An 11,828-nucleotide genomic window follows, 5' to 3' on the forward strand; every position below is an offset into this window, starting at 1 on the left:
TTGTTATCCCAGGTTCTCCAGCATCTGCAGGTCCCATCATCTCTGACTAACAGATGCACACAGGCAATGCATAACATAGCAGAGCAATTGGCCATTAAGCCCATTAAGTTTATGTTGGCCCCTTTTTGATGAAGAACTCAACCCAATCACTACCGATTCCCAGATTCCCCATCAGAACTTACCCTTCCAGGTGTTTGTCTAATCCCCTAAATTCTGAGTGTATCGACCAAATCCGCTCTTTCTCAGTCTGCATACACCGTAAAGACAAGGAAGAGAGATGGATGTGGAAGAAATGGAAGATGGTTTATACTGGTGTGCAGTTACAGAGTTGTACATGGAAACAAACCTTTCAGTCCAAATTGGCCATGCCAACCAGTAACTCAAACTAATCTAGTCCTATTTGCCAGCATTTGGCCTACATTACTCTAAACCCTTCAAACAAAACAAAAACAGTTGTGCCCCCCACAAGCTGGTTTTGTAATTTGGAGGTTTGAGTCAAGAAAGCGTGTTGGGGAAATTCCTGGAGTACTCAGGGAGACCTTGCAAGGGGGCCCCAAATTCAAGAGGGATGTGGAAAGATAAACAGGGGACATACTGTTACAGTCAGCCAAAGGATCGAGAACCAGAGCATGGTGATCACTAAAAATAGCAATGACCTCACAAGAAGGATCTTCTTGCCAGGTGTGTGGTTTGGATCTGGTACAAACTGCCCAAGAGTCCATGTGGTGGGGGAGCGCGGTTCATTTGGGGCTTTCCAGCTTGGGAAACTGAATTGGCTGAGTCATTCATGCAGAGAACCAGCAGGTACATGACAGAAGAATGGCCTCCTGCAGAGCAAAGATTCTGTGAGGATATCCTCCAGTCTTTAAATATGTTCATGGGCAAACTGTCTCATCTTCCAACAGCCATCAACAATTTCCTTAAACCCAGTCTTTAGTTTGCCTTGTCGCCCTGTTGTAGGAAGGATATTAATAAGCTGGAGAGGGTTCAGAAGAGGTTTACCAGGATTTTGCCAGGACTGGAGATTTTGAGTTATGAAGAGAGGCTGGATAGGCTGAGGCTTTTTTCATTAGATTGTAGGAGGCTAAGTAAAAATGATAACCATGTAGTACAACAATCAGAACTTATATTTATATGGCATCTTAAATGTAATAAAACAATCCAAGGGCCCTTCAAAGAGCATTGTAAAACATCAAGACACCTTAGCAGATAGATATAAGGAAACTTGGTAAAAGAGGTGGGTTACAAGAGGTATCAAATGAACCTAAGAAGGTAGAGAGATTTAGGGAAGGAATTTCAGACCCCTATGCAGGAGGTTATGGAGATAAGGAGGACTGTACAGGCTGAAGGAGGTTACTCAGCTATGGAGGGGTGTAAGGGCTGAAGGAGGTTACAAAGATAGGAAGGCGTGTATAGTTTGGAGGAAGTTACAAAGATACAGAGGGATGGAGAGGCTGAAGGAGGTTTCAAAGACGGAGGAGTTTTAAAGGCTGAACAAGGTTACAGACATAGGGAAGGCTGTAGGGCCTGCAGGGGGTAGAGATTGGAAAAGGTTTGAGAGGGTGGTTTGGAGGGAGGGCTAATCCCAGTGAAGGTGACCATGACAATTATTAGACCTATTTGGTTCACTAATGACCTCTTAGGGAAGAAAATCTGTCACCTTTACCCGGCCTGGCATACACATTATTGCAAGCCCATGACAATTTGAATTGGCCCTCATGAGATGCTTAGTTCAAGGGCAATTAGGGCTGGGCAATATCCTTTGCCAGTGATTCCCATCTCTTTTAAAGTATTAACTTTTTAAAAAAACTACCTGAAAGAATGCAAAGCAAGGGAGGTGGTCATTTGATCCATCCTGTCTCGTGGCATTGGCATGCATCTACTACCCTGATTCTTCTTGGAACTGGAGGTCATGGGATTGAAAGGCGCTGTCTAAGGAGCCAGTACATCTTGTATATGGTACACATTGCTGCAACTGACCAACAGTGTTGGAGGGAGTGAATATTAAAAGTGGTGGATAGACAAGTGGGCCGCTTTGTCCTGGATGACACTGAGATTCTTGAGTGTTGTTGGAGCTATACTCATCCAGGCGAATGTAGAGTGTCCCATCGCACTGCTGCGTAGATGATGGACAGGCTTCAGGGCATTAGAATGGGAGTTACTGCAGGATTCCCAGCCTCAGACCAGCTCTTGGAGCCACTGTTTTCATACGACTATTATCTTTTGTAATTCAAAAAAAAAAATTCAATTTCACTTGGTCTTAGAATCTTCTGTTTCAATTGAACCATTCCCAGTCTCATAGGAGTAGATTAATGACTACTTTCCCTGCATCTTGGGGGAAATGTCACGTAAAATGCTCTTTGCTGCTTTGACTGTGAAGATTTTGCATTTTTCTTGCATCTTTTGCTGCTTCACAACATCCAAAAGTTGCTTCTTGAATCATGATCAGCGATGTGATACAGCGGCCAATTTGTGCAAAGCAAACTCCCACAAGTAACATCAGAGACAGAACATCTCTGATTTTGGTGGTGTTGGTCGAATTAAATATTGGCCTCAGGACACTGGGAGAACCCCTCCACTGCCCATCACCCTGGCCTTCTTTCAACAGCACCGTGGGACCTTTTACGTTCACTTGATTAGAGGATTTGGGCAGCCTCAGTCTAGCATCTCATCTGAAAGACAGCACCTCCAACAATGCGACACTCCCTCACTACTGGCATTAGCCTCAGCACCCCATGGTGATCGCTGTCTGATGTGTCCCACGAGAATATGGGGGCTTTAGGTGTAGCTGGGGAATCATCAAGTTAAACAGTGATGCCCCCCTCAATCAGAGAGCAGTGGGATGTGAACCCTGCAGCGGTCAGGCCCCGTAACCAGAATGCTCCATTAAAATAGGAGACAGGTATTGCTACCTTGCAACTGAATGCTCATAATTATATCTAGTTTACAGTTTAGTAATAGACCATTCAGCCCATCATCCCCTGTGCCTGTGTTTATACTCCTACTAGCACTTCACCGTACCTTCTATTCCTTTCTCCCACTTTGTAGCCAGCTTGCCCCTTAAATTCATCCAGACTGTTCCCCTCGGCCACTCTGTGTGGGTACAGGTCCCACATTCTCCTCACACTCTCGGGCAAGACTTCTGCCCTGAAATCCCGATTGGATTTATTTCACAGTTTCACCTTCATGGACCAGGTGGACAGACCTCAACTATCGTTGGAAACATCCTCACTACGTTGATCCTGTTGAAACCCCTTCCTCATTTTTGGAGCTCTCTGCCATCTCACCCTTCAAGGGAAAAGAGCCCGGTTTGTTCAGTATTTCTTGACAGGTATAGCCTCTCAGATGTGGGATCTTCCTTGACATTCTGATGGAGATAATTGGGAAGGGTGGAAGTGTACCAAATTAAAAGTGTTTTGCCAAAAACACAAAGAGTGACTTGAAAAAGAAGGTTTTTCACACAGCCAGTGGTTTGGGTCTGGAATACATTGCCTGAGAGTGTGCTTAAAGCTCTCAAGAGGGAGAATTGGCTGGTTATCAGAAGAGAAACGGATTGGAAAGGCCGCAGGGAAAAGGTGGGAACAGGACTGGGCAGATCGCCCTTGAAGATGGGCCAGCACGGAGACGAGGGGGTTGAATGGCCTCCTGCATCACTGTAACCGCTCGCTGATACGCAATCTACATTTCAGTCTGCCCCCAAAGTGGGATTTAGGTCATCTTGAAGGCAGTGCATTCTGAAGGACAGGGAGATCTGTTAAATGAAATGTGACACTTGTCAAAGGGAGACAAAGGGTTAAAGACCCAGTCAGCAGATGTGGGCCAGACTGGGGAGAGGGAACACCCAGCTGAGAATTGAATCTTTGCCTGTCAGTGTTGTAGACTGGGACAGGGAGAGAGACAGAGAGAGAACACACACAGAACGATGGAGATTTCAAATAAGCTGCTGTCCGCACAGTGCTGCTCCTACTTACTGGCTCTGCTCTTCTCTCTGTTTGTGGTGGTGCCCCTGGCAGAGAACGGAAGAGAATTCAAAGGGAGATGCCTGCTCTTCAGCCGGGCCTTCTGGAGGGAGGAGAACAGCACCGGCTCGCTTATCAATCGTTTTGTGGTGGAGGAGTGGGGGCCCTCGGCTGCCTGCCAGTTCTGCACCTTTGTGGGATTCTTCACCCTCATCTTCTGCGCTGTGCAGGCCTGGAGGACTCTGTTCTACCTCTGCAAAGGGCATGATGAGTAAGTCTGAGCTCTCTCCCACCTCAAATTAGCCTTTTGCTGTTCTCCCTCCTCCCTTCTCCCACAGTATCTCTCCTTCCTCCCCCACCTCACTGCTACCACCTCTTCTTCCTCCCCCTCTCTCTTCTGTACTCTCCCTTCTCTTTCTCCCTCTCACTTCTGCCTTTACTCAGTGGTCCTCTTTCACTCTCTCCATTCATTCCTCTCTTTCCCTCACTACCTCCCATTCTCTGTTTCACCCTCCTTCCTTCCCTCCTTCTCCTTTCTGTCTCTCCCATGTTTTCCTCTCAATTGTCTTCCTTCTATTTCCTTTCTCTCTCACTTCCGCCATTTCCCCCTCCTTTTCTCTCTTTCTCTCTACCCATCTGTACCTTTCTCCCACTCTTTATTTATCTCTCCCACCTTCCTTCTCTCTCTACCCTTTTTTGTTTCTCTATTTATTTCTCTTTCTCTATGTCCTCATCCTCCCACTCCTTCATCTCACTACCCCTCCTCCCCCCCCTTTCTACCTTTTTTCTCTACGTCCATCTCTCCGTCTCTCCTCCTCTGTCTCTATCCCCCCTCTTTCCTTCTCCATCTCTTTCCCTCCTCCCTCTCTCTGCCTCTCCTTCCTCCCAGACTCTTTTGGATCTGAGTCCAATGTGCTGTAACTGCCCCCAGCCCCAGGCCCTGACAGTGCTGTGCCAGCCAGGCTGATCTACCAGTGAGGGCAAGTCTGATCTTAGCCACCATGTTTCCTAATCAGACACACTCGCTCTTTTCAGGAAGGCTCTTTGTAGAGGGGAAGGAAGGAATGGGACAGTGTAATGACACCACCCAGCCAACCCTGGATAAACTTGCCCAGTGAGAATCTGGACTGGAGAAGGAGTTAGAATCCCAGCCTCTGTGACCTGACCTCCCACTGAGCCACAGCAACATCCAGAGTGATTTTATTTCCATTTGTTTCGGGAGAAGGCCATTCACCACCACCCCCCCCCCCCCAGACTTCCTGCACCTTCATTCATCCATTAGTCTGCCTCTGAAACCCCGTGTCACCCTGAACCTAACAAACAAACTTAAACCTATCCACCTCCATCTTGAAAGCTCCAGTTGCCCCCCCCCCCCCCCCCCCCCAACAACCTTCCCAATCTCGGGCTGCTTATTTTCAAGGGAGAGGGGGCTGAGGTAAAGATTCCAGATTTCTCTTCTTGATGTGAGAAAATGCTTCTGGACCTCACCCCTGAATGGCCTGATTCAAATACTTCTCTCCGCTGCCCCCACTTTGATCCAGACTCTTTTCCCCCCACCGCCCCTGCCAAGAGACAAGCAGCTTCTCTGTCTCCCTGCCTTCTATTTCAAATCCTTTTCAAGGCCAGAGATGCAGTGATCGGATGGTCATATGAAATAGGAACCGGAATAGAGCAATTGGCCCAAGTGCCTGCTCTGTCGTTCCTAAGATCTGACTCGGTTTTGAATTCCTCATTCCCCAATGTCCTTTGATCCCCTTGCCTGGCTAGAATCTATATAACCCTCGTCTTAAAAATGTCCAGTGACCCCCTCTATATCACGGCCAACACCTTCTGAAGCATACAGTTTCAAAGTCAACAGTCCTCTGAGAGAAAAATAAAAAAAACCTCCTATCTGCCCTGAAAGGGAGACACCTAATTTTATAACATTGCCCCCCTGGCTTATTCTAGACTGACCCGCATCTTATATTCTTCTATTCTTTTTCACTCTTCTAAACTCCAGTGGAAATAAGCCCAGTCTGTCCATCCCATCCTCTTAAGACATTCATTCCAGGTATCAATCTAGTAAACCCTCTCCGAACTGCGCACTGCATTTACATCTTATAGTGACACTGAGTGAGTAATCAGGAGGCATAGGGAATCATTGGTTCAAATCTCAAAATGGCAGCTGAGAGAATTTAAATTCTATGAATAAAATCTGGAATTAGAAGCTCGTCTCGGGGGCTGTGATAACTATCATTGATTGCTTAAAGCAAACCCATCTGGTTCACTAATGCATTTCAGACAAGGAAATCTGCCACCCTTACCTGGTCTGGCCTGTATGTGAGTCCGGACCCACTGCAATGTGGTTGGCTCTTAACTGCCCTCTGAAGGCAGCAGGACGGGTGATTAAGAACGTACATGGGATATTTGCTTTTATTGGTCTATGTATTGAATAGAAAAGCAAGGAGGCATGAAAACAGAAATTGCTGGAGGAAATCAGCATGGCTGGGAGCATCTCTGGAGAGGGAAACAAGAACATTTCAGGCCTGGTGACCCTTCGTCACCTTGTCACACACTGGAAGCATTAACTTCATTTCCTTTTCCAGAGATGCTGCGAGACCTGTGCAGTTTTTCCAGCAATTTCTGTTGTTGTGTGTTTCAGATCTCTAGCATCCACAGTTCTTTGATTTATTTTAGTGGTCACGATGGAGTTGTGAATAACATTTAATTAGGCCACAGCTGAAGTACTGTGTGCAGCTCTGGTCACCACACCATCAGAAGGATGTGATTGCTCAACACAGAGCGCAGAAGAGACGGGCGATAAATGTCGGCAGTAGTCAGCAATGCTCACATCCCACAGACGAATAGAATAAAACCTTCCATCCCTAGACTTGAACATTTCCTCATGGGAGCTGGGTGTCGCTGGTCTTAGCAAAATATCTAGGCTTTTGAATCCAGATTTATTTTTACTTGAATTTCCATTTCACCTGCTGCTATGATGGCATTTGAAACCATGTCCCAAGAGTATCATCCCAGGCCTCTGAATTACTAGTCCAGTGATATTACCACTACATCAACTAGGCACCTCAGTGTAGCTCTGATGAAGAGTCATCTAGACTTGAAACTTTAGCTTGCTGTCTGACCCACTGCGGGGAGCCCCCGCATTGGCAAGGTGGAGACAATCTGTAAATGTGACAGAGCTGTGCCAATTATCCTTAATTGTGTTACACCGTCTCTATAACTTAGAATAATCTGGCGCTGCCGTCTGTCTGCCCGTCTCCCACAGTTACATTCAAGCCCAGACATCTATGGAAAGGGAGCATGCGGTGTCCCATCGATGCTCTCGATGCCTTTAGAGAGAGGTGGGCACCGCAGGGATACAGTGCTTTATTACCCCAACTCCACTTTCATCTAGTCCCTTCCTGTACTCCCTCCCTCCATCCAGATGGTTGAGTCATTGAATGTGCTCAAGCCTGCATTAGACAATTATATGAGGCGTTAGTAAGACCACGCCTGGAGTATTGGTTCCAGTTTTGGTCTCCTTACTGAGGAGGGATATGGTGGCAGTGGAGGTAGTTCAGCAGGTAGATTCCAGGGGTGAACGGGCTGTCGTACAACGAGGGGCTGAATAGTATGGGCTTATACTCGTTGGACTTCAGAAGAATGACGGGGGTAGGGGATATGATTGAGGTATTTAAAATGGTAAGGGGGATTTGTAAGGTGGATTTTGAAGAGGTGTTCCCTCTCATGGCACAGCCTCAAACAAGAGGTCATGGATATAGAGTGAGAGGGGCTAGGTTCAAAACTGAGATGCAGAGAAACTTCTACTGTCAAAGGGTTATGAATCTGTGGAACACACTGCTCCTGAGTGCAGTAGAGGCAGAATCAATCAACAGATTCAAGAAATAGTTAGATATGTTTCTGATGAAAAGTGGGATAAAGGGCTATGGGGAGCAGGCAGGAAAGTGGAGCTGAGACCAGGATAAGATCAGCCGTGGTCATGTTAAATGTTGGAGTGGGCTCGAAGGGCTGAATGGCCTACTGCTGCTCCTAATCCCTATTGCAGAGTTTTGGCGGATGAGAGGCTGGAGGGTTACTCGGGAGGGGGAGGTGCAGGTGGGAATAAGGGAACTGAGATCCCAATCCATTTGGACATGAGATAATGGGAACTGCAGATGCTGGAGAATCCAAGATAATAAAGTGTGAAGCTGGATGAACACAGCAGGCCAAGCAGCATCTCAGGAGTACAAAAGTTGACGTTCTGATTAAGGGTCTAGGCCCGAAACGTCAGCTTTTGTGCTCCTGAGATGCTGCTTGGCCTGCTGGGTTCATCCAGCTTCACACTCCATTTGGACATGTTTGAATTGACTGGCAGGGTGGAGTTTAAGGCATGTTCACATGATGTGCTCCCACTGGGGTTCTCACAGTTTGGATGCGAGGCTGCAGGCAGACAGTTTGTTCCCACCCACTATGCGTCAGTGCTCAAGGCAGCTGCTTAATGACCAGAGGGATCTCCACTGCAGGATCTATTTGATTATTGTGACTAGCTCAGAGGCACAACCAATTAAATCACAGGTCCAATTAGATTGCCTGCCCAAACATTAATTCTCATTCCATCCCGGAAATGGCTTGTTAATGAGCTCATTCCACACCCCGCCAACCTCTCTCTCCCTCCCTTCTTCCCACCCCACCGGAGTCCAGTTCTTTACTGCTTTGGCTCCTGTCACATCTTCTTTGACCTGATCCAACAACCCAACATTTGCTCTCAACATAGGCCAATGATGCCCACAGCATCACTATCCAGTGACTGAGCTGGTGGTACAGGTTGGAGCAGAATGTCCCTCGGGAACAATGGGAAGTCATTGGATTTGGTCCCTGCTCTAAACCGATTCCCCACTCCCTGGTAACAATCTGAGATTTAATTAGGTTCATCACAACCTCCAGGTCATCTTCCAGCCCAAGATCAGCTTCTGGCCTCATATTCACTCCATCTCCAGTCCCTACACCCCCGCCCTATCTCTGTAATCTCCTCCAGCCCCTACCTCCCTCCCTATCTCTGTAACCTCCTCCAGCCCCGACACTCCCTCTCTATCTCTGTCAGCTCCTCCAGCCCCTGCACCCCTCCTGATCTCTGTAACCTGCTGCAGACCTTACAACCTTCCGAGATCTCTGCGCTCTTCCAGTTCCAGCCTGTCGCACATGCCCCAAATTCCATTGGTCAGCTGTGCATTCAGTTGTGTGGAACACTAATTTCTGGAATTCCTTCTTTAAACCTTACACTACCTATCTCCTTCTTCTCCTGTAAGATGCTCCTTAAAATCCACCCCATTTTCCAAGCTTTGGCTCAATTGATTTAATGTCAACCTTTGCTTTATGTTGTGTTTGAGCGAGGTATCTTGTGTGTGTTTCATTTTGCCAAAGGTGCTATCCAAAGCTAAGTTGTTGTTGGACTGTGTGAATGTTGTTGGCTTTGTGCCCACAGTGTCTGGTGTTGGAGCCACCCTTTTGCAGGAAGGATGACTCTATCTAGTTAACGGGCCAGGAACCGGATACCAGATGTCTAAAATTAAATCATTCTACAGTCAGCCCAAAGTGTCCAGCGAATGAACTATCTCAACTTCATCCTGAGATGCGGAGCTCAATAATTACAGCTCTCTGGTGTAAATGGAGAGGAGCATCCATGCTTTGGGATGGTTGTCACCCAGTTTGAGCTCACACACCAGCCTCAAGAGAGATTTTCTGATGAAGGGCCTAGGGCTGAAATGTCAGCTTTCCTGCTCCTCTGATGCTGCTTGGCCTGCTGTGTTCATCCAGCTCTACTCCTTGTTATCTCAGCCTCAGAGAGAGGTTCGCTCACCACTTTGACTCACCGGGCAGCAGTGCTGGAGTTGATATGGGTGGGCCTAGTTCGCACAAAATGGGCAGCAAGATAGTTTGGGGGGGGGGGGGGGCGGTGCGTGATGGTTGTGGTCTTTGGCCCGCATGAGGAGAGAGTCCACTCAGTGTTGAAGAGTCTGCATCACAATGTTAATGACGGAGATGCCTGTGCTTTATGTTCGCTCTTTCAGCACGTTCTTCTCGGCTTTTCTGAACCTGCTGCTGAGCTGCTCGGTGTTGTTCCTTACCATTGTAGCCTGTGTGATGATCAGCGTGGGTTTCAACATCTGGTGTGATGTGGTCACCAACCACGGCAGTATGCCCATGAGGTGAGTCCGTGATTTCACAGCCCCGTTCACCATCCAACTTCCCACACTGCAAAAGACCTGCACCAAACAGCCTCCCTCTTTCTGAACGTAACCACCAAAAACCCACAGCACAGAAGGAGTCCCTGTAATAATATGCGCAAGGCTAATTCCTGGTTCCTGTTGTCAATTGGTTTGTAATAATATATCTATTTCCATACTGCTGCACACAATGGTTAAATGCAGAATGATGGCTGCAAGACAGTAACACAATTAATTTCAAGTAGCTGTAGCTGTAATATGTGTTTTGTTTGTAACTGATTTGATTCCAAGATTACAGAAGGACCTATCACAATATTTGCTGGAAAGTAATAGGTCATACTTTCTGAGGCGTGGCAATCTTACACAAGTTGCCATCATCTCTGTGCTGAGTAAACTATCCACATGTTCAAATTCCATTTACCAGCACTCGGTCCGTAGCCTCATAGGTTCCAGCCCTTCAGAGACAGACCCAGGTTCATTTTTAAATGAGGTGAAGGGTTTCTGCCTCAAACACCGAACTGAGAGGTGAATTCTAGACACCCACCAGCCTCTGAGTGAAAAGGTTTTTCCTCATATCCTTTCCTTCTGCCAGCCACTCGCCTGCCCACTCTACCCAAGCCCCTCATTATGTCTTATACCTTAATTAAGCCCTTCAGCATCCTCTATTCTAAGGAAATGACCCAAACCTATCCAATCTCTCCTCACAGCTTCAATTTTCAAACCCTGGCAACAGAAGGCAAGGCTAGTGATATTATCACTGGACTGTCAATCAGGGATCTTTTTGTAATCTTAGATAAACTTCCTCAATGTCCAGTCTTACCACGAATTTCGGTGTTTTTCTAATCATGCTTTCCATATTCTCATCTAAATCATTTATATAAATTACATAGAAAAATGGACCCAGCACTGATCCCTGTTGAACTCCAGTTGTCACAGACTTCCAACCTGAAAAACAGCCCTCCGTCACCACGCTCTGTCTCTTGCTGTTAAGCCAGTTTTGTATCCAATTTGAATCCCACCATCAGTCTTCTCTGGTAACAAAGTGTGGAGCTGGATGAACACAGCAGGCCAAGCAGCATCTCAGGAGCACAAAAGCTGATGATTCGGGCCTAGACCGATCAGAAAAGATGAAGGGTCTAGGCCCAAAACGTCAGCTTTTGTGCTCCTGAGATGCTGCTTGGCCTGCTGTGTTCATCCAACTCCACACTTTGTTATCTTGGATTCTCCAGCATCTGCAGTTCCCATTATCTCTGATCAGTCTTCTCTGAACTGTTTCCGGTGCATTCACATCACAAGATAAACCAACTCCGCCATATTCTTCTCGTTAACACTGGGCGGTCTGTGGGATCTTGCTGTGCACAAACCAACTGCCACCTGTGCCACTTAGCCACTGTAAAGAGAAATGTTCCCCATTCGAGAATGGCTTTGGGGGCATTCCTGAGGTGGGAATGGGTACTAGTGAAATGCAAGCCTTTGAAGGGCGGAGGGGTGTGGAGGGAGAATGGTTACAGGAATGGTTCGCAAGTTTACCGGGAACAGGTTGACACTATGGATAAGTAGGGAGGGCCTGGAGAGAAAGGGATAGTTTGAGTTGGGGGGAGAGAAGAGAGAACCAAGCAGTTTGATATGTTAAAACCCTTCAGCATGTGGCCTGGTGGCTGAGTGC

General features: G+C 47.1%; 1 protein-coding gene across 1 annotated transcript; it reads left to right on the forward strand.

The window, feature by feature from the left end:
* The first annotated feature begins 3,654 nt into the window (after positions 1-3,654).
* LOC125449374 (transmembrane protein 179-like) lies at positions 3,655-10,691 on the forward strand. The gene is made up of 3 exons (XM_059641489.1): positions 3,655-4,230; positions 10,007-10,144; positions 10,454-10,691. The coding sequence occupies exons 1-3, from the start codon at positions 3,923-3,925 to the stop codon at positions 10,689-10,691; spliced, it is 684 nt and encodes a 227-aa protein (XP_059497472.1). The 5' UTR covers positions 3,655-3,922.
* Positions 10,692-11,828: the final 1,137 nt, after the last annotated feature.

The sequence above is a fragment of the Stegostoma tigrinum genome, chromosome 42 (assembly GCF_030684315.1).
Source record: "Stegostoma tigrinum isolate sSteTig4 chromosome 42, sSteTig4.hap1, whole genome shotgun sequence".
Taxonomy (NCBI): Eukaryota; Metazoa; Chordata; class Chondrichthyes; order Orectolobiformes; family Stegostomatidae; genus Stegostoma; species Stegostoma tigrinum.

Bases quoted from the DNA above. Each gene is read 5' to 3' on its own strand.
- LOC125449374 (XM_059641489.1), top strand. From the start codon at position 3,923: ATGGAGATTTCAAATAAGCTGCTGTCCGCACAGTGCTGCTCCTACTTA. The intron at 4,231-10,006 runs GTAAGTCTGAGC...TCGCTCTTTCAG, and splicing joins CTCTGCAAAGGGCATGATGA to CACGTTCTTCTCGGCTTTTC. The intron at 10,145-10,453 runs GTGAGTCCGTGA...TTTGATTCCAAG, and splicing joins CACGGCAGTATGCCCATGAG to ATTACAGAAGGACCTATCAC.